Below are 26429 nucleotides of genomic sequence, written 5' to 3' on the forward strand. Positions count from 1 at the left end.
TCATTTACTCATTCCATCCTTCTCCCATGTGAGGAAACAGCAAGAAGACACCATCTATTATGAAGGGCCTCACTGGGTACCAAATCCGTTGTCACCTCTGACTTAGACTTTCCAGACTCCAGAACAGTGAGCAATAAGTTAGGGTGCTAATAAATTAGCAGTGCAAGGTATTTCCTACCGCTTACATGGTGAGAGATCACCCAATACTTTTTGGTTTTGTTTGTCTGGCTTTTTCCTTTCCTTTGATTATTCAGTAGGGTTGTAATGTGACACACTGAGGAAATGGATCTGGCAACAGTGTATAAAAGGATTTTAGCGGCAAATGCTGATTTTTAAGAGACTGGAAGAAAACTGTTGTAATGCAGCAGATGAAAAATGTCTAAATTAGGATGGAATCAATTTTAATGGAAAGCGGTGCGATGAATACTAGAGACACTAAAGTAAAAATAGAGAATATTGGTGACTAATGGGTTATTGTAACCGCAGTGGTGAAGGATCGGGTTGACAACAAAGATTTCAATCAAAATAAATGGGAAAATAATAGAATTGACAGAAGTAGGTTATTCAGCTTAGGAAGAGGAACATGATTTTTGTTTGAGACTTTTGGATTTTGAAGATGCTTTGGGATTCTAAAAGGGGTGATCCAGCAAACTGTTAAAAATCCAAGACAGAATCTTGCTTGAGTGAGAGTTTGAAACTGAAGAAGCTAATTGGGTGGCCATGTGTGAAGAGGTTGAGTCTTAGGGTCTTGTTAGTTCACGGGGCCTCACAGAGTTGAGTGGAGAAAGAGACGTGAAAATAGACATATAGAGATGAGTAATGAAAGTGGGAGAAGTGACAGAGTGCCCAATGGCGGTCAAAGGCAGGGGACATTTAAATATTGCTAAACGCTAGTTGCTAAATTTAATTAGGAAATTACTGTCTGGCTTTGAATCAGCAATTCACTAAACACATAGAGGGGATAATCTTGGCAAGGAGGAAAACTCTTATTTTCCCAAAAAGAGAATAAAGACAATTTCAAGTTGAAAAGAAAGTTATATATAATAGCTTTGTAAGACAAGGTAAGGGTCATATCTTAAGCATGACCCTATCTCAAAATAAAATAAAATTTAAAAGGCTGGGGATATAGTTCAGCATGCCCTGAGTTCAATCCTCAGTACCACAAAGAGTGGGAGAACTGGTAAAAATTTATTCTTAGGAGTTTAAGGAGAATTCGAATAGTAAGTGTGAGAAAACAATATGGTGGGATGTCAACAAGAGAAGAATAGAAGCAGGGTTTCAGAGCTAGGTGAGGTGAGAAGGAAACTTGAAAGAACTCGGGTCCCAGTAAGCTGATCCGTGTACCCCACAGGTAGCTTCAGATCCAGAGGTCTCAGTTGTTGCTTAGGATGCATCACACGGTTTGGGTCTGACCTACTTCTGTTTACTTTCAATGCCGCGGTTCACAGTTCTGTGCTCAGTAGCCTTCCTTCTGTCCCATTCTCTGCCTCCTCTTGAATTTGTCATTTAGCCAGCTACTCTTGGTTTTTTGAGCCTAGAACTCTTTCAGTGGCCCTCACACAGCCCACAGGATGCCCGCTGCAGTCACTGCCCCAGGAGCGTCTCGTTGCCTCTGTCCATGGTGGAGGCAGGGAGGCTTGGAAGTGACTGAGGGAAGCAGAAAAGTCCAGAGCAAGGGGGATGGTTAAAAAGTGCCTGGCGACGGTAACAATGATAAACAGGGGCTTTTTAAATCAGAGCTGTGAACTTGGAAGGAATAAATATTGATAAGTGTCGGAAGGTGGGGTTGGAGTAGAAACCACCACGTAGCCAGTGAAAGCAAAGAGAATGTTGGAACTTCCTTTCAAGTCTTCTCCAAGAAATGGTGAATTCTGGATAAAGCTGAGTTATGGTGAAGGGGAAATAGTAATTGGATTATCTGGGAAAATATGGAGACTATGAAACAATAATTGGCTTTTAATAGTATCAATATTAAATTCCTGAATATAGCAATTCTACTGCTATGTATAAAATTATTGCCAATGAAATTAAATTGGACAAATAATAACTGAAAGGGTTTTAAATGATTCACGTATTAAAAAGATTAAGTATCCTATATGATAGTTAGGTTAAGATATTTCTATTATAATTAGAACCTTTTTTTGCCTAAGCCCCTTCCGTTCCACTTTTTCACACTGTTGAGAATTTGTAAGAAATTACAAGTAAAGTATAAACATTTTCTAAATTTGAAGATATTTTTGTTGTCTCATCAATTGGGCTGGAAGGAGCACTAGAATAGTACCTCTTACTCTGCCTAGAAGATATATAAATCAGTCAAATACTATATACTGATAACTTTAACTACTAAGTGGTCTGTAAGTCAAAAGACAACACCAGTTTATCACAGGCTTGCTTTCTAAAACTCATATGATGTAATTTAATGTTTTTCTATATACTCTCAGGAAAAAAATACATTGCTTCATTATGCACTGATTATCCTAACCATATTACATCCAAGTTAACTACAAGGTCAATCATATATTTTTTTTTCTACAATTTAATCACCAAACTACAACCATTGAAAGTGTCAGGACACAGATTCTGACAGATCTATGGACCTGGGAAACGACCACTGAAATCAACATGCACCTAGCTCCCAAAACTTTGGTTGTGCCTCTTTGCAACAGTGTTAAAACATGAAACAATAAATAATCACTATGCATCACGGGAAACTGTTCTAGCTAAAACATCATGGTTTTGGTGGCTCGTTAAAACATTTTATTATAAATTATATATTGAGAGTCTCATAAACTAACAGAATTACAGACACTATAAAGAGAATGTTCTCCACCAATCATGTCATTTTGACTCATACTCTACTGTTTTGTTTTGTTGTGTTGTGGGGGTGGGGGGGCTTTATACTGCGCTACATTTCCAACTTTTATTCTATCTTTTACTTTGAGACAGGGACTAAGTTGCCCATATTGGTCTGAAATTTGTGATCCTTTTGCTTCTGCCTCCCAGAATGCTGGTATTACAGTCATGAACCCCAACTCTGGCTACCACTTTTTAAAAGGTTTTCATAGCACACAATGATTTGAAGCAGCTTCCCTACCTCAGCAGCAAGGAAGTAAAGCCTGGGCAGAGTTAAATTATGAAGCGAAGGTCAGAGAAATAGCAGGGTTAGGACAAGAACAAGATGCCTTCTTCCCTGTCCCAGATTTGACTTCCAGGATAGAACTGGAAATTCACAAAGGGAGGCAGCAACTGTGAACACCATTTCATGTGTTTCTCCCTAATTATCATGCAGCTCAGAGTTGTCCTCTGGCAAGGGATTGGGGAAACACAGTTGTAAAAGGAGCCTCTCTCCTCCATGCTGAGTAAGTGCCAGCCAATCTGATTCATGCACCAGGGAAGAGAGAGGTGCAGGCCAGGACTCTCCTGCTAAAACTCAGAGTTTCCCTGTGTATGGAAATAAAATGAATTTTGAAAAGGGCACTGAAGTATTTAGAGAAATCTTTGGCACTGAGGGTACAAAATAATCCTACTGGGAAAAATCTAAAATCCTCATTTGTACAGTGGGAAAATGAGATTACCTTAGCACAGATGATAGGAAAAATAAGGAAACACCACTTAAGGAATTATCTTGAGACACATGGGAATTATTACTGAGTCATCACCTAAGGACTAATTACAGTGGTACTAAGGGGAACTTCAATTATACTTTAGAATAATTACCTTTAGCCGGGCATGGTGGCACATGCCTGTAATCCCAGCACTCGGGATGCTGAGGCAGGAGGGTCACTGTGAGTTCAAGACCAGCCTGGGCTACATAGTGAGTTCCAGGTCAGTCTCAACTACATAGTGAGACCCTGTCTCAAAAACCCAAAAAAACAAAACAAAACAGAATAATTACCTTTATGTTTCTCTCTATTCTATATAGGACAGTGTTCACAAAAACCTCTGTTATCAAAGCTGTGTTGAACTTGGTCCCAATACTCACTAGCCAAGTGCCTCTGGGATGAGACATAGCCTCTCTAGGCTTCAGTTCCACATCTGCAAAATGGGCACAGTAGTGTTTTCCTCATAGGAAAAGCAGAGCTTTGTGGAGTGAATATTTGCATGATAAATATTTTTTATTTTCCTCAATTTTAATCTAGTATGTATATGAAATTGATTTTTCAAGTGGTTGTATCCAATTTTTTTAGACTTTTTTGAACTTTAAAAATGTAAGATGAAGCCAAACCAAATTCTGAGTGAACTAAAATTAACTTTGGGCTTCACATAATAATTTATTTTGCTTAAAACTAAATTTCTTAAAATTCAGGGTATTGTTTTGCTGATCTAATCAAGTGCACGCCTGCAGTATGACTTCAGGTTTACAAAATACATTGTAAAAAATGCATTACTCCTGTCATAGGGCTTTTTAAATTTATTTATTTTATTAATTTTTTTTTTTTGGTGTGAGTGCCAGGGATCGAACTTGGGACCTACCACTTGCAAAGTAGGCAGCAGAACCACTAAGCTAAATCCCTGGCCCAGGGATTTTTGTTGTTGTTGTTGTTGTTGTTTAACCTATTTTACCAAGACATTCAAATTTTTTACATAAACAGTGTGCATTTTTTAAGTGAGAGAAAGGAAAGTCATACCTGCCTGGGGTTGGAAAGAAAAATAGGAAGAGCCCCTGGAACTCTTTCAATATAGTATGTTAAATCAAAAACATTATTTAGATCAACAAAGTGGGAAACCAGGGAATATTTTGGTTTTTATAGAAAGGGAGTGTACCTCATAAACAGGACAGTTGGAATGTATGGAAAAGTTCCAGTTAAAACAAGACACAGAGCACATGACTAATATCACTTTCCCGAGTTACACAAATACAGCTCTAACCAGAATTTACCTCAAAGGGGCCTCTGAAGCCCTCCTTGTAATGTTAGTGCTGTCTGAAGTTCCAAGTCTAAAGTAGGAAGTATGTGCTAAGAGGTGCTATGGTCTTGCACCCCATTTTTCTTCGTGAGTTTTTCTCAGTGTCATAAATTCTTTCAAGGTGATTGTCATAAGACACATTGATGTGCTTTGGTAAACAGTCAGCTACAAAATTAACTGGGTCCTCTTTGGGAACTACTCTTGTTGTATGTTGAGTGACCGCTTGGTCCACCCATGAAACTTCATAACTGAGGAAAATCTAAGCACCAAAAGTCATTTTCAAATATAAATGACTATGCTAGTCGGCTTTCCATTGCTAGAAGACAATGCATGGCATATACAACTTAGAGGAGGAGGGATTTATTTTCACTCACGATTTTAAAGGTTTCACTTTATGACTGGCTGATTCCAAAGCATGACAGAGGAGCATGACAGAAGAAAGCTGCTCACCTCATGACAGCCAGAAGCAGGAGAACGAGGAAAGAGCCACAGTGGGAGATTTGCCTTCCAAAGGCATGCCCACAGCGGCCCTCCTCCTTTAAGTGGGTTCTACCTCCTAAGAACCCATTAATCTCTGAACTCATCAGAAGGCTGATCTCTAAATAAGGTCAGTGCCCTCATGATTCAATCGCATTTTGAAAGCCCCACCTCTGAAATCATGAGATTTTTGTGTAGCATTTTAGACCTGATCATAACAACGATGAATATTCTTGCTCCAAGCATCAAATAATGTAAGTCAAGACATACATAGGATGTAATTTAAAAATAAACAACTTTCAGATAGCTACATTTTACCTATCCTTCAAAACCAGCTCAGACCAACCCAAATGTGGGCAGTCATCCATCACTAACATTTAGAGTCCCCTTTCTCTTTTCACACTTCTTCTAATTGCTTCATAAATTGCCTTCTGTATTTTTATTTCTCATTTCATACCAGTAAAAGTTGTGCATTTAGGGTGACCTGAGCTTTCGGCTTACCCAAGGTGTACCAGTTTACATTTGCTGTAGCAATGTAACTAACCGTGCTCTTTTCCATGGAAAAAATGAGCCAAGGTAGAGCACAAATTACACAGGCAGTGTGTGCTACAATCAGAGCATTTTCAAAGCAAAACTGATTACAATGTGTATGAATGAACTGTGGTGAAAAATTCTGAGGTGATCTGATCTGATGAGGCTTCTTGTAATGACTGGTTTCAACACAAATGAATGTCATCAGTGGCTAAACAGTGGTTGTTCTTGTAAATTCCATCATGAACCAGAGCTCCAATTAATGCCATCCTAGCCCATTTAAACTCTGACTCTTGTTGAGTTTGCCCAGTGGGGGCAGGGCAGACAAGTGGAATGCGTAGTGTTGCCCTAACATTTCTTAAACTGCCTGAAGTTAAAAGGGATTTTATTTCCTTTCTTGCTTTTCAAAAGTCTTTATGCCAGCATAAAACCTCATTATAATCACATGAATTATTTACTATTTAATAAAAAGTAAAAAAGTTAAAATTTGTCTCTAAAACATAAACATTGCATAAAATAAAAGCCTTTAGAAGTGTAGTTTAAAAAGCAAAGATATTAATGCTATTTCCTAGTGTTGACATTATAAGAAAACTTTGCTCAGTAAGGAATTACTCAAATTTAATTGGAAAGAGAACATTTGCTGAATGCAATTTGCTTCAGACTTCAGCAGTAAGAAAGTATAAATTAATCTAGTGGTGCAAGTAGCATTAAAAATCTTATTTCCACCACCTGCCTTACAAATATAAGGTTCAGAGTTCAATCCCGGGTAACCCCCCCAAAAAATTCTATTTCAATGAGGATCATGTCATAATATATACAAAGTTCTTAGAAATTTGATATTCTTTATAATAAATGAGCAGAACAATACATCAGACCAAATGTCAAAAAATAATATCACTATGGGTATATATATTTTCACACATTTAGAACATCAAGATTTATCCAGATATATATCATTAAACAAATATAGTTATATTACCTTTCAAAATACACTGATTTTGCAAATAAAGACATAAAAATGTAAATAGTCAAGAACTTCAGAAATTATATTGCAAACGTCTTCAACTTATAATACCATTCATTCATTATACATTTAATAAGTGTGAACTGAGTATTAAGCTCAAACATTGAGGGAGTTAAGAAAAATATGTTTAAGACCCAGTCCTCTGAGATGTGACTCCTAATCTTACTTTTCCAAAGGAAAAAAACAAAACAAAACATGAAAAATATGGACGGTTTACTTCATATCAAGTAAGATTAGGCTTAACAGCTTTTTAAAAAACATTTACCTGAATTTTTTTCGTCTCTTAGTAACTTATTTTTCAAAACTTGGAGGATATTTTATTAGGAATGGTGCTAATCTTTTAGTAAGAGGGTTTTTTAAAGCAATGCATTAAATAAGATTGGGGTAAAATTTCTTTTCACCAAGAGATGCAGTTGCTCTCAGACAGACAGCAACTCCTTGATACTGTGAGAGACCTCAGCTCCTTCAATCCAGCACTGGCTTCAAAGTGACAAGTTTCCTTGGGTCTGAATATGGCTGCTGAGGGTAGAAATATCATATCCATGTTCCTAGCAGAAAGGAGCAAGGCAAGGAAAAGGGGGAAAACTTCTTTTTGAGAAGCTTTCACAAAAGCCCCATTAAGGAGCTTCCAGCTTCATCCTAACCATCAGAACTAACAGGACCACCACCATCAAAAAGAGCAGTTGTGCATTGCAGCATTTGAGTTCCCCTCAGTGCTAATTGCAACAAATCTTGGATACTGATAGTAAGAAAGAATAGGCAGGTAAATAACAATCTCTGCCATAATATTCTTGTACTTACTCTCTGGGATAGACCATTGTAGTAGATAGGCTGGCTCCCCTCCTAGAATTCTTTTCTAGAGCTGGAGCATCCATCACGACCTGCTTGTTATGATTGTTGATGGTCGGCAGCTGCCACCTTTGAGAACAACTGCCCTCCAGCAAAAGGGGACACATGCTCAAAAGTGTCTTGGAGGCCAACACACTTTGGTTCACACATACACAGTGGCCTCAGCCAATGAGTCTCTGACAGGAGATGTAAAGCCAGAGGCCCTTGCCTCAAGATGGGACACTGCTGTGGTGTCTTTTGTGCTTAAAACACAGTGGTACCAATATATTTGCTCAGTGCCTTCTCCTCTCCTGACCTTCTTATCTCACTTTTGCTATCAGTAACTTTTGTTATCATTACAATTTCAATGTTAGAGTCTTCTGGGAAACTAAGATAATTTTTTTCTTATAATGTCCCATTCCTTTGGCTTCCTCTTGAACTACCACGTAAGAATTGAACATTGTCATATTACTTTTTTTCTCTCCAAATATGGCTCCAAACTTCCACATAGTCACTCAAACAAGTAACAGCAGGCAAGAAAAATAAAGAACTCAGATTTTTTTTTTTATTATCTACATACGGTAACATGTTTTTCAAGGGAAAAGAAGAGGCAAAATTATTTAAAATAACTTTCACCAGAGCAGTGTGATGCAGACCAGTGTGGCTGCAGGCAGATCCCAGCCAGGGATCTTCCCCAGTGCCAGAAGCTGGGGCAAACCTTCCCAGCCAAGGCCCACCAAGGAAAAAGCCACAGAGGCACACAAGCTTCAGAGGCCTGTCCTATAGCATCGATACTTAGAACCCAGGAATAGGTGTACTAGTGAGCAGCAGAGAAAAGACTTCTTGGTGGCTTGCTGAGAATTGAAGAACACTGAGCAAGAAGTTGTCTCCATAAAGGCACAACAGGCTGCATCTGTTGAAATGAGAAATGAGAAGACACAGAAACAAGTCCCAAAAACAGACTTCCAGATCACCTAAGGCAACACCAAAAGGAAACAAGATGGAACAGTCTGATGATACTCAATCACCTGGACTCTCTCAATTTGGAACAAAAGAGGATCCAAAAAAAATGACATCAAAAATAATTTCTCAGATAAGAGTAGAGATTGTGCCCATCATGCAAGACATGATTAATGAATCTAGAGCAAACACAGATAAAAAGAAAGAGGGCCTGAGGAACATGATGGAATCCGAACATAGGAAACAAATAGAATCCATAAAACAGATTCCCAGAAGATTAAAGAATCCACTGAAAGTTTACACAGCAGAATGAGCCAACGTGAAGATAGAATTTGAGATATAGAAGATAGGATTACAATTACTGACCAGGAAAAGAAAAATTTCTTAAAAATAATGAGGAACCATGACAAAGCAATCCAACAGCTGCTAGATGAGGCAAAGAAGAATAATATAAGACTGATCAGAGTCAACAAAGAAACAGGAGAGAGGGAAAATGACATTAAAAAAAAACTGTTCACAGAAGTAATGGCAGGAAATTTCCCAAGTAGAGGAAAACATTTTTGCATACAGATAATTGAGGCATATAGGACTCCAACTAGCAATAATAAAAGTAATCTACACATAGGCATATAATAGTTAAGATTCCAGAAACCCAACAGAAGAAAAAAAATTCTACAAGTAGTCAGAGAAAAGAAACAAATCACATACAAAGGAAAACCTATCAGAATCACAGAAGAATTTCCAACACAAAAGCTTGCAGCAAGAAGACCTTGGAGTGATACATTTCAAGCCCTAAAGGAAAACAGCCTCCAATCTAGATTGATGTACCCTGCAAAACCATCTTTCAAAATTGACAGAGGAACAAGATACTTTTAGTACAAAGAGCACATTAGGAACTTCATGAATACCAAAAAATTTTAAACAATATCCTAGGAAATGACAATGAGGATCACAGCCTCAGGAAGCCCAGCAGAATGAATCCATCAGGCCTGACAAGAAGTTAAATACAAAGGGGTTGAATTCAACAAAAAGCAAAAGTCTTGACAAGGATAAGCCAATACATATCAGTTATAACCACCAATTTTAATAGTCTCAATTCACTGATCAAAAGGAAAATTGGCAGAATGTGTCAAGAAGCAAGATCCAACAATATTCTGCATACAGGAAACACACTTAATTCAAAAAGAAACTCAAAGACTGAAAGTGAAAGGGTGGATAACAATTACTCTATGTGACAGGAACATGAACAAAAGCAACTAGCTATCCTCTTTGCAGATCAAGTGGATTTATAACTAACACTGATTAAGAAGAAGAGATGACAATCATATATATATATACATGCACAAATACTAGTGTGCCCAACAATATAACACAAATACTAATGGACATGAAAAATCAAATAAGCACTAACAAAATAGTAATGGGGGACCTCAATACCCCACTAGCACCAATAGATAGATCAACTAGACCAAAATAAACAATGAAATACTATGACTCAATCAAACTCTTGTAAAAATGAACTTAACAGATGTTTATAGAGTGTTCCACCCCACAGAATCATAACACACATTCTTTTCAGATGTACAAGGGTCGTTTCCCAAAATAGACCAAATACTTGCTCATAGAACATGTCTAAGTAAGTGCAAAGGAACCGAAGTGATCCCCTGTATATTATGAGACCATAGTGCAATGAAACTGGAAATCAATAGCAAAAGAAACCACAAGAATGTCACAAACAAATGGAAATTGAACAACACACTTCTGAATAACCAATGGGTAAGAGAGAATATTAAAGAAGAAATAAGACACTCCCTACAATTAAATGACAATGACAATACAACATATCAGTATCTCTGGGACACAATGAAAGCACTCTTATAAGGGAAATTCATAGCACTAATGCATATTAGAAAAACAGAGCAAGTGCAATTAAACAACCTGATGCTGAACCTCAAGCTTCTAAAAAAAGAAAATCAGAACAAACGCAAAGCTCAAACAAGGGAGAAAATTATAAAGATGAGAGCAGAAATCAATGCAATGGAGACTAAAAGAACAATACAAAAAAAACTAATGAAGCTAAGAGTTGGTTCTTCAAAAGAATAAACAAAATTGACAAACCCTTAGCCAACCTTATCAAAAAAAGGAAAGAAAAGGTACAAATTCAGGCAAGTAGGAATGAAAAGGATGAAATTACAATGGACCCAGCAAAAATCCAGAAGATCATCAATACCAACTTTGAGAACCTTTACACCAATAATGGAAAATACAGAAGAAATGGGCAGATTCTTAGAATGGTATGCATTATCAAAGTTGAACAAAGATAACCTAAAAATTCTAAAAGACCCAATATCAATTTATGATATTAAAATGTAATTAAAAACTTGCCAACTAAGAAAAGGCCAAGGCCTGATGGCTTCACTGCTGAATTCTACAAGACATTTAGAGAGGAACGACAGCCACTACTGTTTAAACACTTCAATGAAATTGAAAGGGAAGCAATACTCCCAAATTCATTCCTGGAAGCAAGCATCACCTTGATCCCCAAACCAGAGAAAGACCCAACCAATAAAGAGAACTATAGGCCAATCTCACTAATGAACATAGATGCATAAAATCCTTAATAAGATACTGGCAAAAAAAATGCAGAACATAAAGTAGATCATACATCCTGACCAAGTAGGATTCATCTGAGGGATGCAGGGATGATTCAACATATGCAAATCAACAAATGTAATACACTATATTAATAGAGCCAAGGATAAAAACCATATGATCATCTCATTGGATGCAAAAAAGCATTCAACAAAATCCAACATGCATTCATGATTAAAAAAAAAAAAAACCCTGCAGAAAACTGGAATAGAAGGTCTCTAACTCAATCTGATAAAAGCCATCTATGCAAAACCAACAGCCAATATCATACTAAATGGTAAAAAACTGAAATCCTTCATGCTAAAATCAGGGACAAGACATGGATATCCACTATCAGTACTCCTGCTCAATATAGTTTTGGAAACATTAGCCACAGCAATTAGATAAGAGAAATAAATAAAAGAATAAATATAGAAAATGAAGCAAATTGTCATTATTTGCAGATGACAGGATACTCTATATAGAAGACCTGAAGAACTCCACCAAAAGAATTCTAAACTTAATAACCAAATTCAGTATATTAGCTGAATACAAGGTTAACACACAAAAATCAATACCTTTTTTGTATGTGAAAAGCAGACTCACTGAGAAAGAAATAGGGCAAACAATTCTTTTCACAATAGCATCCAAAAATTGGAATATTTAGGAGTCAACCTAACAAAATAAGTCAAAGACCTCTACTCTGATATCTACAACACTCTGAAAAAAAGAGATTGAAGAGGATATCAGGATATGGAAAGACATCCCTTGCTCCTGGGTAGGAAGAATCAACAAGGTGAAAATGTGCATACTTCCAAAAGTGCTATATAGATTCAATGCTATTCCAGTTGAAATCCCAGCAGCATACTTCACAGACCTTGAGAAAACAATCCAAAAATTCATTTGGAACAATAAGAGACCTAGAATAGCAAAAGCAATTTTAGGCAATAAAGAGAAGGTAATAAGAGAACTTCAAATTATACTATAAAGCTACTGTGATAAAAACAGTACGGTACTGGCAAAGAAACAGACGTGAGGACCAGTGGAACAGATTAGAATGCAGAAACAACTCCAAACACACTTAGCCACCTCATCTTCAACAAAAGAGCCAACCACCCTCACTGGAGGGAAGATAGCCTCTTTAATAAATGGTGCTGGAAAAACTGGGTTTCAATTTGCCAAAGACTAAAACTAGACCTGTATCTCTCATCATGCACTAAATTAAAATCAAAATAGATTAAAGATATAAATATTAAAACAGAAATACTAAACCATCTAGAAGGAGGTTAGGTAGAATTCTTGAAGACATTGGTGTAGGAGAAGATATGAACAAAACCTTAGTTGCAGATGAACTAGCACACACAATCAACAAGTGGATGTCTTATTAAAAAGCTTCTGCACAGCAAGAGAAACGATCATCAGTGTGAAGAGACAACACACAACATGGGAAAATATTTTCAGCAGCTGTGCTCAGACAAAGGTCTACTATATATAAATATATAAAGAATGTAAAAAATTTAATCCTCCCAAATTTAAAGACCCAATCCAAAAATGGGCATCTGAAATGAACAGACATTACTGAGACAAAGAAGTAGAAATAGCAAGTAAACATATGAAAAAATGTTCAACATCACTGGTCATTTGAGAAATGCAAATGAAAACAATGCTGAGATTCCATCTCACACCAGAAAGAATGGCTGCTATGATGAAATCAAGAAACAACAAATGCTGGTGGTGCTGTGGGGGAAGGGGAATATTGCTCCACCCTGGTGGGAATGTAGAATGGTACAACCACTGTAGAAATCAGTATGGCAATACCTCAGAGATCTAGCATTGAAAGTCCCATTTGACCCAGCTATTCTGCTGCTGGTTATCTTCCCTAAAGAATTAAAAGAATCATACCACAGTGATATATGTGGACCCATGTTCATAGGAGCACAATTTGTAAGAGCTAAAACTTGGAAGCAGCCCAATTGCTCTCCAACGGGAGACTGGATAAAGAAAATGTTTTTTTTTTTTAAATGAAATAACTATTCAGCCTTTAAAATGATGAATTAGAGACATTTATAGATAAATGGATGCACACTGAGATGATACTCAAGTGATAGAAATATAGATAGATAGATAGATAGATAGATAGATAGATAGATAGATAGATAGATAGATATAAATACTGAATAGTTTCTCTAGTATGAGAAACTGAAAATGTAAATAAGGACTAAAAGGTCTAACAGTTAATGTGAAATAGGAAGAAAAGGGGCAAAGAGGAAGGGTAAATGGGAGTGGTAGGGGAAAGGAAAGAAGGGAATGGAATTAATATGAGAAAATGAAAAAATAACAGAAACAAAGTCTTTGTAGTTAGGGAGGGCAGGGGAATGTGGATAAAATTGGAACCAAGATTGATTCTGTAAAGGTGCAAACTTCCAACAATGATTGTCATTATATCATATACATTAAGTGTACCAATTAAATTAATTAAGAAATAAATAAAATAACTTTCCCCATAAAGACACTCATTTTCATTGATATATAGTGAATATTTTTATTTTCTACAAGTTTTAAACAAATAATATGATAGAAGAAAAAGAGGTGAGACCAACATAGAGTAGTATTTTCTGATTCTATAACTTAAAAGAAAACTATAAGCATTAAGTTGAATTTTCAACTGCATACATATGGGCACCACTGAAATCTTCATTTGTTGCATAAAATTATTTTAGTCTCCAAAATTTTGCCACATATGTATTATAATGATTTTAATTAGATCTGCTTTTTTGTCTATTACAACATTAAAATTGTTTCCTATATTCTGAGTCCTAAAAACAGCAAATGAAAAATGAGAACAAATAGTGGGGTTTGTATTAGGTATATATGAAGTCCACTCATAAACCTAGAGGAAGAAGAAATGGAAGGAGTTGTACCATATTCTGTTTCCATTATTTGAAGATAATGTCTTAGACACAAAAGCTGGTAATGTATTTTCTTTTGCTCTCTACAGATTTCCTACTCAGATCTACCTTGTCCTGTATCCGTGCTTCCTCTGTTTCTCCCAGTCCCTATTACTAAATCCTTATTAAAACTAACCTTTCTTTTGTTTCCTGTGCCTGGCTTTCTGAGAAACAGATCTAACCATTTGCCCTTTTCCTTTTATTTTTGAAGAGGCCTTTAGGAAATTTCAAAGCAAGACTCGCAATACCTGGGTAATGCCATGTGATTAGAACACCAATGTATTTATTTGTCTTAATTTTTATATCAAATCATAGTGTGAGGAATCAGTTACTGTATTATGAAGGGATCTATCACATTTACAAGACCATGATACAAAGGAAAATTCCGAAGTTACACTCTAAACTTACCCTTAGGTATGCTCTATTTGTCTGTGTTTGACTGTTATCAAAGTACAGCATGTATTCATTATAACAGTGTTTGTGTTGTGCTTTTAAAGAAATTAGCTTCATATAATTACTGAAGTTTAATTTTAATTAAATGTGTATAGTAAAAGCAGTTAGGAAAGAGATGCTGCCTGGAAAAATGCACTTCTCACAAATCATTCCATTTAAGAATAATAAGAGAACCTGAAATAATTAATTCTGAATATCAGGGACTACAATTTTTTATCAGTCTTATTTATTTATTTATATTTTTGGTAGCGGGGATCAAACTCAGGTCCTTGTGTTTGCGAGGCAGGCACCAGAGCCACTGAGCTAAATCCCCTGCCCTTATTTATTTCTTTCTCCAGATAACTACATTACTCTTCAAATTATTTTGAGACTCTGCTGTAAAAATTTTACAGCAGGAATAAATAAAAGAGCAGTATTTCTCATAGTTTTCACTTGATCTAATCACTTGACTTATGGAAAGTTCCCAATCTAAATATTGAGACTTGTGTTTTTTGTGGGCTTTTTTTTTCTCATTCGCTTCTCCCTCTCATTTCTATAGATTAGCTATTCTCAAAAATAATAAATAATCAGTATTTGTAATATGAAGACTAGCTCATCAGAAATATGTAGTTTCCTGATTTGTGTCTGCTCTGTTCCTTTGGTGATGGATACTTACTATACTTTATGACAGGCAGTTACTGAGATATCAGAGACATTTAATTCTGGGAAATAATTTAAAATTAATTCAGCTTTAGTTGATGTTTGTATCACAAAATATGAAAAAAATGAAGGTGTTCTAGATGTTTTTTGTTATTTACCATTGTATTTATAATAAATTGGACTGATACATGTTGAAAACTAAATGCAGTAACTGTTTACTGAATAGGTACATATTTTTATGTTAGCTATATTTTTTAAACTTTATGACTAAAGGGATTATCACATTAAGGATAGCAAGCTAACTACATTTACTACAAAACTTTTTTAGATTAATTTTATTGGTACATTTTAGATGATCACATTCATCATAGGGAATCTGCACCTGTACATAATGTATCTCGATTCTTCCTTTTTCCTCATTTACTACAAATTTAAAGACACATAACATCTCCCTTTTCTACCTACACTCAGAGCTAAATACACATGCACACATATGCACCCCACATGCATATATGCATAAATACGTATATAGGAATCCATCCATACATGTCTGTATATACAGAGAGAGAGGTAATTTGGTATGCAGTTATTTACAGTAACATGACGAGTTGCTGATTGATGCCTTCTGTGCCCTGACCACTGTATCTGGCATGCTTGGTTTCACTCCATCCTCATATTAGCACTGGGTCTGAGTATAGCTAACCCTGTATTACAGTAGAGCAAAGGAAGACTTAGAGATCTAAAGGAACTAGCTTGAGAACACACAGACAGTAAGTGCCAAAGCTATGGAAATTTGGAAGCTCCTTCCCAGGAACCTCAGCAATGCTTCCTCCTCCTCATCATCATCATCAAAAAAAAAAAAGAAAGGAAAATAATATGCACTTATTGGCTGTTAAATCTTTTACTGATTTGTCAAAGCAACACACTTTAGTGACATCCTGCTAACGAGGCATGAAGCACTAAAGCAAGGAGGTGCAAAACAAGGATCTGCAGACATATATTTTAAAACATCATTCTATTTCAGTTGTGTTAAGACCAGAGTTAAGGGGAAAAAATGAGAATCAAGACTTGTCATGTAGAGATACAAGATCACAACAATGAATGTAACTGTACTGTATCCCTAAAATGTACCAATAAACTCAGTTAAAGCTGAAAAAAAAAAAACAATTTTCATTAGGATCAATCTGAAATTATGCATCATAAAACACAGCACTAGGATATGAAGAACAGAACATCTAATGAAACACGACTGGACAAATGGTTGAACAAGCAGCAACCACAATTGTAGAGTGGGAAGAAGAACTACTCAGTTGCACACCCTAATGAGGTGTCCGGGTAGTGCTGAGGGCTGCTAGGAAACCACTGCTGGAAGTAGGCTTCCCACATACAGGCTTGCATCAGGGATGGGAAGGTAAATGAGCTGGGCAGATATGGAGGCTGATGATTGATGCCAATGTCTGTAGAACAGTTTTGTGTTGATGTGTGTACAATGTAGAGATTCCTGCTATCACAGGAGGCTGGGGGGAGGGATCCTTAGCACACTGCTTACTAACAGCACTTGTGATAATTTGCCTATTCTGTGACGAGAATTGCTATAATTGATGCAACATGTGCATGTTAGGTATTTTACTTGCATGTTTTAAAATTAAAAACAAAACCCTTAAAATGTCACGTCAAAATGCATCTGGGATGTCTCACGTGAAGTATAACCATGACACACTCCAGAAATAATGTTTGACACTGTTCACATGGAGTTCAATTTATAACCTTCCTCCAGTTCTGCAGAACCGCAAAGCCTACCTCCTCCAGATCCATTTACTGGATTTTTCCCCTCTTAGACTCTGAGAAATGTCAGCCCTGGAACCTGGGAAGTATTAACAGGACCAAAATCTCTATCTTTCTCAGTCATTATATTGAGATGCATGCAGTTTGAAAAGAGAGGACAACAGTAGAATTTTTTGAACAAAAGTAAATACAGAGAAATAATTTTGCTTGTTAATTTATTGTGTACTATGAAAGTAGCATCCCAAACTGAGCTTGAATGTGGGTCCAACAACCATTAGAATCAGAGACCAAGACTCTGCAGTTTCCCTTCCATGAGACTGTGGTTTGAACTTTCTACCTGCTGAGAGAAAGGTGAACTGGTTAAGTGTGAACTGAAACAGACCTCCCTATATGTTTCACTTGGCTCAAGGCTCACAGCTGCTAAAAGTCAAGTTAGAGCTGTGTATTAGTTCTTTCATGTTGCTATAACCAAATAACTGACATTGTATAACTTATAAACCATGGAAATTTATTTTATTTTATTTTGCAGGACTGGGGACCAAACCCAGAGCCTCCTGTACGCTAGGCAAACACTGTACCTTTGAGCTAAATCACCAGCCTTTACAGAAATTTCTTAGAGATCTGCATGCTATGGAATCCAACAGAAAGACGCACATTCAGTGTCTGTTGAGGGCTTTCTGCCTTCACAGGGCAGGAGAGCAGAAGGTAGAAAAGGGCCAAACACTATGTGACGCTCATATGTAATACGGTCCCCCATCCCATTCACAAGGAAAGACCTCAAACCTAATCACTTCCTGAAGGCCCCACCTCTTAACATTATTGCATTAGAGACCACATTTTAGCAAATGGATTTCAGGGAAAGCACTCAAAGCATGGCAGATTGCCAATATGTTTCATTCCTAGACCTATATTTTTTTTTCTGGGAACAAAACTAAAAACGTCACTCACTCTTTCGAGTATTTTAGGACTAAGCAATTTTTACATTCTGCAAGCTAAACCAGATGGAACATTTTTCGGCTAAGGAGATTTTATACTTAAGTGGCCAAGCTGGGAGCAAAGGGAGCCCAAAACAGTTATTTTTAGTTCTTAGAATTCTAGGCCAGATATGGAAAGATCAGTGAAGCACTTGTGGCAAATATATATGAAAAGACGATAAAAAGCCAAGGAAAAAGGGTACAAGGGGATGCTGAGAAGAAATAAAACATCAAGGATGTTACGGAAGGATGTTTTCAACTCAATCCTAACCAGGCTTGGGGGTGGGGCGCAGGGACAGGTGCTCACTGTGACACCAGTTAGCTTCTCTGCTTTAGCTCCCTTTCTCTCTCTTCAGAGTCGGGTGGGGGAGAGGGAGAAGGAAAAGGACGAGAGGGAGAGGGAGGAGCTAATTGGAACAGGATAGGGATATGCTCTGCATTCCCTTAAAACTGCCAAGTCCTTGTGTGACTGTGTACACAGACACACACACACATACATACATTTCTTTAATGCCTATTGCATGTTTTAAAGCAAACAGTGTAGGAGAAACAAACCCAGATAACAGAGAGAGCACTGCCTCTGGTTTAGCCTTAAAGACACCACCCTCCCTCCACCCCGGCCCTTGCTTCTGAAGCAGAGAAGCCCCCTGCTCCACGTTCCAATAGTAATTTGATGAGATTGCTCTTGTCACACCATTTTTATTTTTGAGTTCCTTAGATCCAGGATGTTCACCTTATTTACTGTGTGCCTGTGAGTGAGGTGGATAGAATGACATGTGACTTTCAGGGTCCTTGGGGCTTCTCCTGTTAAGGGACAAACTGTGGAGAGGAATGTTGTTCACCACAACCTCCTTGTAAAACGCCATGTGACCCATTCTGCATTGTAGAATGGAACAGTGAACCCGATTTTAACATTAAATAGTACGTAGAGAAATAAGTAAAAGTAATTTACTGGAACAATTTTGCTCTTAAAATATGTTCTAGTGTAGGAATCTATGGAAAAGAAAATTCTTAGTGACCTTAAAGAGATCCAATCTGAGAACTTAAATTGGGTTTACTGAAACAATTCATTCAGTTTAAATACTTCACTTCAAAAATACTAAAGCATGCCATCATCTCGCTTTCCAGTATTCTTCACACCAAAATAATCATGACCAACACAGTTTCCACTGTGATTTTTAAAATGTCCATCGAGATTATTTGTCACAAGCTTCATTCCTTATAACTCAACATGGTTTAACAAGTTTACTTGCTAAAACTGACATCTGTAAAAGTTGTAATAACTTTTACAGAAAAAACTCTAAAACAAAAATAGTACTTGGTTCAGAGAATATAAAATGTAGCAAGACTTCAATGCACTAAAACTTTTGGGCGATCTCATGCTGTGTTACAGTGGAATTCAAACCAAATCCCAGAATTTGTCTAAAATCGCATTTCTGTTACCCCCCCACACAATTTTATAAAACTAAGTAGCAATTATCCCAGGATAGATTAGTTGCAACGAACATTATAAACTCTATTGAAATTATGCAGTATTTCATATCATGTATTTAAAACAAAAGATCACCTTGTTTTAGCGTTTAAAATACATTTTGGTTGAAACGCTACCCCTACCTAATGACAGTAACCCCAATGGTTCATTAGTTCATTTGTCCTCTGTTACAGAAGACAACAGATGCGTCTCTGCAAATACAGTATCATGTGCCAGGTGCCTTGAGCTGGGTCCAGAATGCGGATGGTGTGTTCAAGAGGTAGGCTTTTGCTTTTTTCTTTGTTTTTTTTTTTCTTTCTTTTCCTCACACTTGACTTTGTCTCCAGCAGTATTTCATTGTCCTAATATTTTGTGCCTTGAAGGCCCATCAAGAAAAAAAAAAGATAATGCTGAGCATCAGGAAAATTTTATTTAGTTTCGCGCAGTTGGAGACAGCATATCTGGCTAAATATGAAATCCAATAGAAGGGATTGGCAAACACAAATAGTGACTTTTGATATTTCAGCAAGCTTTGGTGTGAAATTCGTGCTGCAGCTTGAGGTATAAGGTTTTACCCAAGTTAGATTGTTCTCTTGTATTTGCTTGTTAAGGAAAAGTAAGCTAATTTATTGGTCCATTTCATTTGTTTTTATTTGAAATACTTGAAGATAATTCATGTACTACATTGCCTAACATTATGCATCAATTTGTTGGTTACTTATGGAAAATATGATGCTTTTCTTGACACGTGACCCTATTCATGAGTTACTGTGTACTTTTTAATGATATGGAATGAAAAATAATTTAGAAAATGTTTATTGTTCAAAATTAGTATCTTTGTATTCTACCAAGAGAAACAAATCCTCATGACAAAATTCTTAGTATACAATTATAATTCATTCTTGACTCTAAATTACTTTTGCAGGTTTTTTTCTTTTGTTCTTTTTTTTGAATAAGAACTACCTGTATATAAAAAGTTCCATGAAAAACTTTTCTGCTAAATTCGGGATTTTTTTCTCCAATGAAGCTACCGAGGCAATTTGACAGTTATTTATGTAGCTTCTGGAAATTGGAACTGATAGGATTTTAAGGACCTTTTGTTTGACATGGAGATAAATCTCGCATTTTTGCCTCCTCTGATTTAACACAACCACTATATTCACCATCGTCCTTCCACCCTTTGTTGTTACTGCTTGTCCTGAGACATCCCCCAGAAGGAAAAAGAAAAGTGAAAAGTAGCCAAAGACTCTGGGCATAGGCATCGATTCCTTCTCGGAACCAAGTCAGATTAGAGGCAGTGCAGAAGCACACAAAGCACAAATCAGGCTTTCTTGCTGACAGCCAGAAGCTCCTCTGATATCTTCTAGGCTCCACCAGTGAGAAAATCCAATGCCATTCACACACCAAGAAGTGATTCACCACAGCCAGTGCAGACAGGTGATGAAGATCATACAGAGGCCAATTCTAGAATGTCTAGATCTAGTCCCATCATTTCCGATAAGCAAGAACAAGACAGAATTCATCTATTCTTGGAGCTTCCCTGTTCTCATCTCTATAAACTCAAATTTGGAATTTAATTGTAGGTTTCATCAAGAATATTTCATGGCTTGGTATTTCCCAACTCTAAGCCAGTACTCTATTTTAAAGTCTTACTGTATCACCAAAGAAGGGTCTTCGAGCTCTAAAATCTGAGCCAAACTGACCTTGGCTACAGAATGCTTACAGGAGGGAAGTTTGGAGGGACTTTTAAACAATGGTTCAGAAGCCCAGATAGCAGTCATTTTGTCGGCAGATTTCAGAAGGTCCCCTGCTCCATCTCACAACTCTTACTGGCACAAAAAGTCAGCAAAGTCACAGCTCTGGGGTGTCAGCCCCTCCAGAGAAGGAGGGATTTGGAGTTTTCAGAAAGAAGAGTAATCAGATGAGAGAAAGTGAGACAACGGGAAAGGAAGAGGACTGTCCAAGGGAAGGAGTCAAACCTAGGTCCTGCATTGGCAGTCCTTCAGATGGGGTCTGAAGAAACACATGCAGAAAGTCACTCGGCTGTGCACACATCTAAGTATTCTACACAGCGTGGTGTAATCTAATTTATTCAAAAGTCAGGTTCTAAAGGGCCTGAGCTAGATTCAAAAGATAGGTCAACCAATTTTTAAATGCAAACTTGGGCATGTTACTTGATCACTCTGAATCTCAATTTTCCCTAGCTGTAAAGTAGAAATACTAGTTGTACCTCTCTTGTGCTAGTGTGAAGATGTATGAAACAATATGTGAGAAGCATGCGGCATACAGGCATTGCTTAAAACCCAGAAGTTGTAACTCTACAGATTTGGTGTAGTTCAGAAAATGAGGAACATTGCATGGGTGAAAATTACAAAGTCAGGAGAAGTATGTTTGGACAGGACTCCCGTTATCATCCACAGCACCAAAGAAGGACCTGTCCATTCACTGCAGGCTGACTTGAATCGTAAGCAGGCACAATGTATTGTTGAATTTGGGAAGGTCACCTGTCACTGAAGCACAGATGCAACTGGTGTCTCTTATTTCTCAACTAGCAAGGCTGGAAGAAAAGGGGAGAAGGAGGACGTTTGTTTTGGTTTTTTTTGTTTTTGTTTTTGTTTTTTTCCATGATGAGAACAGTCACAAAATAAACCTGGCATGAATAATTTTCAGTTTGTCAAAAGTAAAAAAGCCACTAAAATTGTTACACAGGGTGTTCTGAGTTTGCTTGCATTCTTATGTAGCATGTTAATCTTCCATTCTGTATCCTGTATCTTCTCTTTGCTTCTATACTACATAAAACTACTCAGAAAACTCATTATGATAGAAAGGACCTTACGGATATTACTTAGTGCAGTGTTCCATGTTTCTTGTAAACATCTGTGCTAGATATGTTAAGTTCTGAAGAACTTTCTTCTTGATTGATATGTCTGACACGGGGTGTCACAGAAGTTCAGAGCTGAGCCTGGGAGGATAGTTATTCTAAGTTAGTGATGGCAAACCTAAAAAGTTAAATGATACAAACAGCCTGCTGCAGCACACACGCCGTAGGTTTTCCACCACTGTCATAAACTATAAGAAGAACATTCACTACCTAAAGGAAGATGACAGGGCTCTTCCACTCCTGTGCCAGAAGTCAAAAAGTCTCAGAAATCAGAGAGAGACTTTGTCTTATGTATATCACCAGAATGTTATATTAAAATGGATAAAGTAACAATTGATACAAAGCCAGCCACAGTATCATCATCCTGGACTTTTCATTCTCAGCTAGGTTTTAGATGCAGAAGTTGCCTGCGATTTTCTTGTAGAAAAAGTAAAACATGAGGATTAGGAGAAATTAAAATGATACAAAACATCCAAAATTTAAAGGGCATTGTTTCCAATTGCTTTGCTTTTATACAAAGTGAAAAGTAGGCCACAATGGGTAGGAGAAGCATTCCATTTTTAAATTTGATGTCCCTGGTCTTTTCCTCCGTTTCCAAACCTAACTGGCCTACTGGCAATGTTTTCTTGACTTAGTTTTTATAATGGGGTAAAAACAGCTATGCTGATTGAGATATTGCAAAATAATTGAGAATATTTTGACAATTTCAGCAAAACTATTTGACATTTAAAGATCACATGAAATAGCTTGATGCATAGTTACAGTAAATTAACTGCCCTGCCCTTCTTCTCCATTCTGTATACACAAATAATAGATCCCCTGGCTGGCTGAAGAGAAAATTTAAAGTTATTTGTACATCATTTCTTTTCCATGATTTGAAATCTTGGGACACTTACATCTGCAAAATGCATATGGCCCTTTATCTGTAGCAAGTCAGGTGAGTCATGAATGAGTAAACATGTACCGAGCCTAACATACTCTCAGTGTTCCCCACACTTGGGAGAATTGGGTCCTCCATTTAGCTTGTGTCTCTCTGGAAGGATGTGACTCATACTATAGTAGCTTTTGACACCTTTGTTGGAAAAATCCCTTATTATTTATATACCATCATCTTAGCTAATGCTCACCTGTGCCAGAATGTCCCTGTTTTTAATTAGTGAGCTTGTATTAAACATGCATGTCCACATAAACTTGATGACACCATCTACATAGCTCTTGACATTCTGTCCCTTTCTAAATTTAATTCTCATGATAATTATTTTACTTGATTAATTACTAAGTTCACCCATGTCCTATTGACTTTGGTAATTAAGGACTCAACTTGCTTTGCTTTTATACTCAACACCTGCCCTGTGCAGTATGTGATCAACCTGTTTTAACTGAATGAGTAACTGATTAGAAACACAGTTCTATGAGTCATCTAAAGTAAAGGAGGAATGAGCAAATGCTATATCAAAATAGCCACTGTCATGAGGAGCACTGAGAAAACATCCTGCTTCTAAATAAGCATATTTCCCAAATAATTCAGAGCAGCAAGATAGAAAATAAAACATAGCCAGGCATGGAGGTGCACACTTGTAATCCTAAAACTCAGGAGGCTGAGGCAGGAGGATGGCTGCAAGTTCAAGGCCAGCCTGGACTACGTAGTAAGTACATCATAGTGTATGAACAAGAAAAAGAAACAAAAAAATGTATATCAATAATTTTCAATACATTTTCCATTCTTAGGGGAAAATCAGAATAGTTATAGGAAAAAGAATATCTTTTTTTTCTCAGTGAGGATAAATTAAAACTTATTCCATCAATTTCAGGTTACTTGCATGGCTCTTGGATAATTATTAGCTACTTAATGTTGAATGATAGTAAAAGTTTTAAAATTACTTGCAAAATCAAGATAATTTGAGCTTTAATCAAATCATTCTATCTCTTCACAAGCATTTTCTCTGATTTATTGAATTATTTATAGACTGTTGTATGTATAAGAAGCTTGGCAATTTTATGGTCTAAGAAATTAGATTTCTATTATGAATTTATTTAATTAGGCACATGATTTCTAAAGACTTGCTTTCATATTCCAAACATAACAATATATAATAATACCAGTTGAATCCTTTGAGAACTGAGGCTCACATTTGGAAGCAATGAATGGTCTATTTTGGCTAAATTTTCTTTTGGATCTATCATTTCAAAGTAAAATATTTGGAAAGAATTAAGTTGGTATAATTTTACAGTGATCAGTTAACATTAAAAGTGCTTCATTTAAATCTCCTCTTTAATAATTCATTTCTTCTTTTTAAATGAGATTTAGAAATTTCAGTTTTATTCATGATGAATTTGCCAGCACTCTTATTAAAAACATGCAGCTATTTTAAACAGCTGCGTAATTTATTCTACACTGGAAATGGTGTCTGGGCAGTATTTTCTATCTTAAGATTTCTTTGGTTATAACTGAAATGATATGCAGTAAAAAAATCAGTGATTTTCCTTCTTTTAAACAGGATTTCATTTCAGGTGGATCAAGGAGTGAACGTTGTGATACTGTTCCCAATTTAATAAGCAAAGGCTGCATGGTGGAGTCCATAGAATACCCATCTGTGCATGTCATAATACCAAGTGAAGATGAAATTAATACTCAGGTGACACCAGGGGAAGTGTCAATCCAACTGCGTCCAGGTTTGGTGATTTTCAAATAAATATATTATGATTCTTAATTTGAAATTACAACTCATAATAATTTGCTCATATTTAATACATGTAACAAGCAGCACTGCTATAAAAGAAATCACAGTGAGCTCAGAATCAAGAAATATCAGAGTTCTAGTTTTTATCATAGAGTTAGTAGTGTAACCTCAGACACTCTGTGAACCTGACCACAATATATTACAGTTAAGTGTTCTGATCACACTGTGATCTAATTGTGTCCCTGCACTGCTGCAGCTCTGGGAAAAAGGCAACATGTTTTATTGCACACTCTCTCAAGTGCCTAGCAGAGTTGTAGCATGTAGTAAGAACTCTATAATATTTATCAGATGCACTGATCAAATGATTAGTAGGAGATGTGAATTAAGCTAAGTCATTAGGATCTTTGTGGTGAACTGTTAAACAGAAAACTATAGTTCATTATTATCTTAATTATCTTGGACAGCTTTGTGATAGCTCTTGAGGTAAGGGTATATCTTTCCTTCTATAGTTTTCTGGTACTTTCCATTCCATTCTGTGTATCCCACAGTTTGATACCTGCTGCAGGCTGCTGAAAAAGTACTCATCTCCTCTAGAACTAGAGAACTCCATTGCACGAACCACACTTAACAACAGAAGTCAAAGTACACAGGTTCGCATCACTCAATTAGATGCATTAGATTGTTCAATTTAAACCATGGAAGAGGTATGAAATTACTTTAAGCTTTTCATTATTTCCTTATGGGTGGTCCTGTCTTGTCATTAATTTTTAAAATAACCAATCTTGACACATTCTTCATCCCATTCCAAATGCAGAACTATTTCTTCCAGACTCTTTGATTACCACAAAAACAAAATCCACTTCTTTTTTGGCTCTAGGCATCTTCACAGCTTCCAATTAAAACTGTGCTCTTCACCATATAAAATAATAACACAGCCCCATATGGACATATGAGCAACAGTTGGAAAAGGGTACACAAACATTCAGGTAATTAGGTTGGTGAGATTGTAGTTATTGCCACTCTCTATTGAAAATAAATTAGTTCAGTTGAGTTAATACTCTTCATCCAATTCTAATGTAATATGTTCACTAAAATCTATTGTTTGATATTCCTATAATTACACACAAATCTTTTACACAAACAGCTTTTTATACTATTATTGCTCAACCATCTTTAATGATTTTTTTCATTTTCCTGTTATTCTTTTTTTTTCTTTCCTCCTCCCTGAACCCCCCCCCCCC

General features: G+C 36.6%; 1 protein-coding gene across 4 annotated transcripts in view; it reads left to right on the forward strand.

Annotated features, from left to right (window-relative positions):
* Itgb8 (integrin subunit beta 8) overlaps window positions 1–26429 on the forward strand; it is an 84839-nt gene that overhangs the window by 18760 nt on the left and 39650 nt on the right. For 3 of the 4 annotated variants that reach the window (XM_010641095.3, XM_010641092.3, XM_033757139.1), the window contains exons 2-3: window positions 19821–19906; window positions 25006–25180. In XM_010641095.3, the coding sequence (XP_010639397.1) occupies window positions 25075–25180 (106 nt within the window). In that variant the 5' untranslated portion in view covers window positions 19821–19906; window positions 25006–25074. The remainder of the gene's footprint in view (window positions 1–19820; window positions 19907–25005; window positions 25181–26429) is intronic. The other variant, XM_010641093.3, reaches the window with a different exon arrangement.

This window comes from Fukomys damarensis, unplaced genomic scaffold (genome assembly GCF_012274545.1).
Source record: "Fukomys damarensis isolate Sample0158 unplaced genomic scaffold, DMR_v1.0_HiC HiC_scaffold_4, whole genome shotgun sequence".
Lineage (NCBI taxonomy): Eukaryota > Metazoa > Chordata > Mammalia > Rodentia > Bathyergidae > Fukomys > Fukomys damarensis.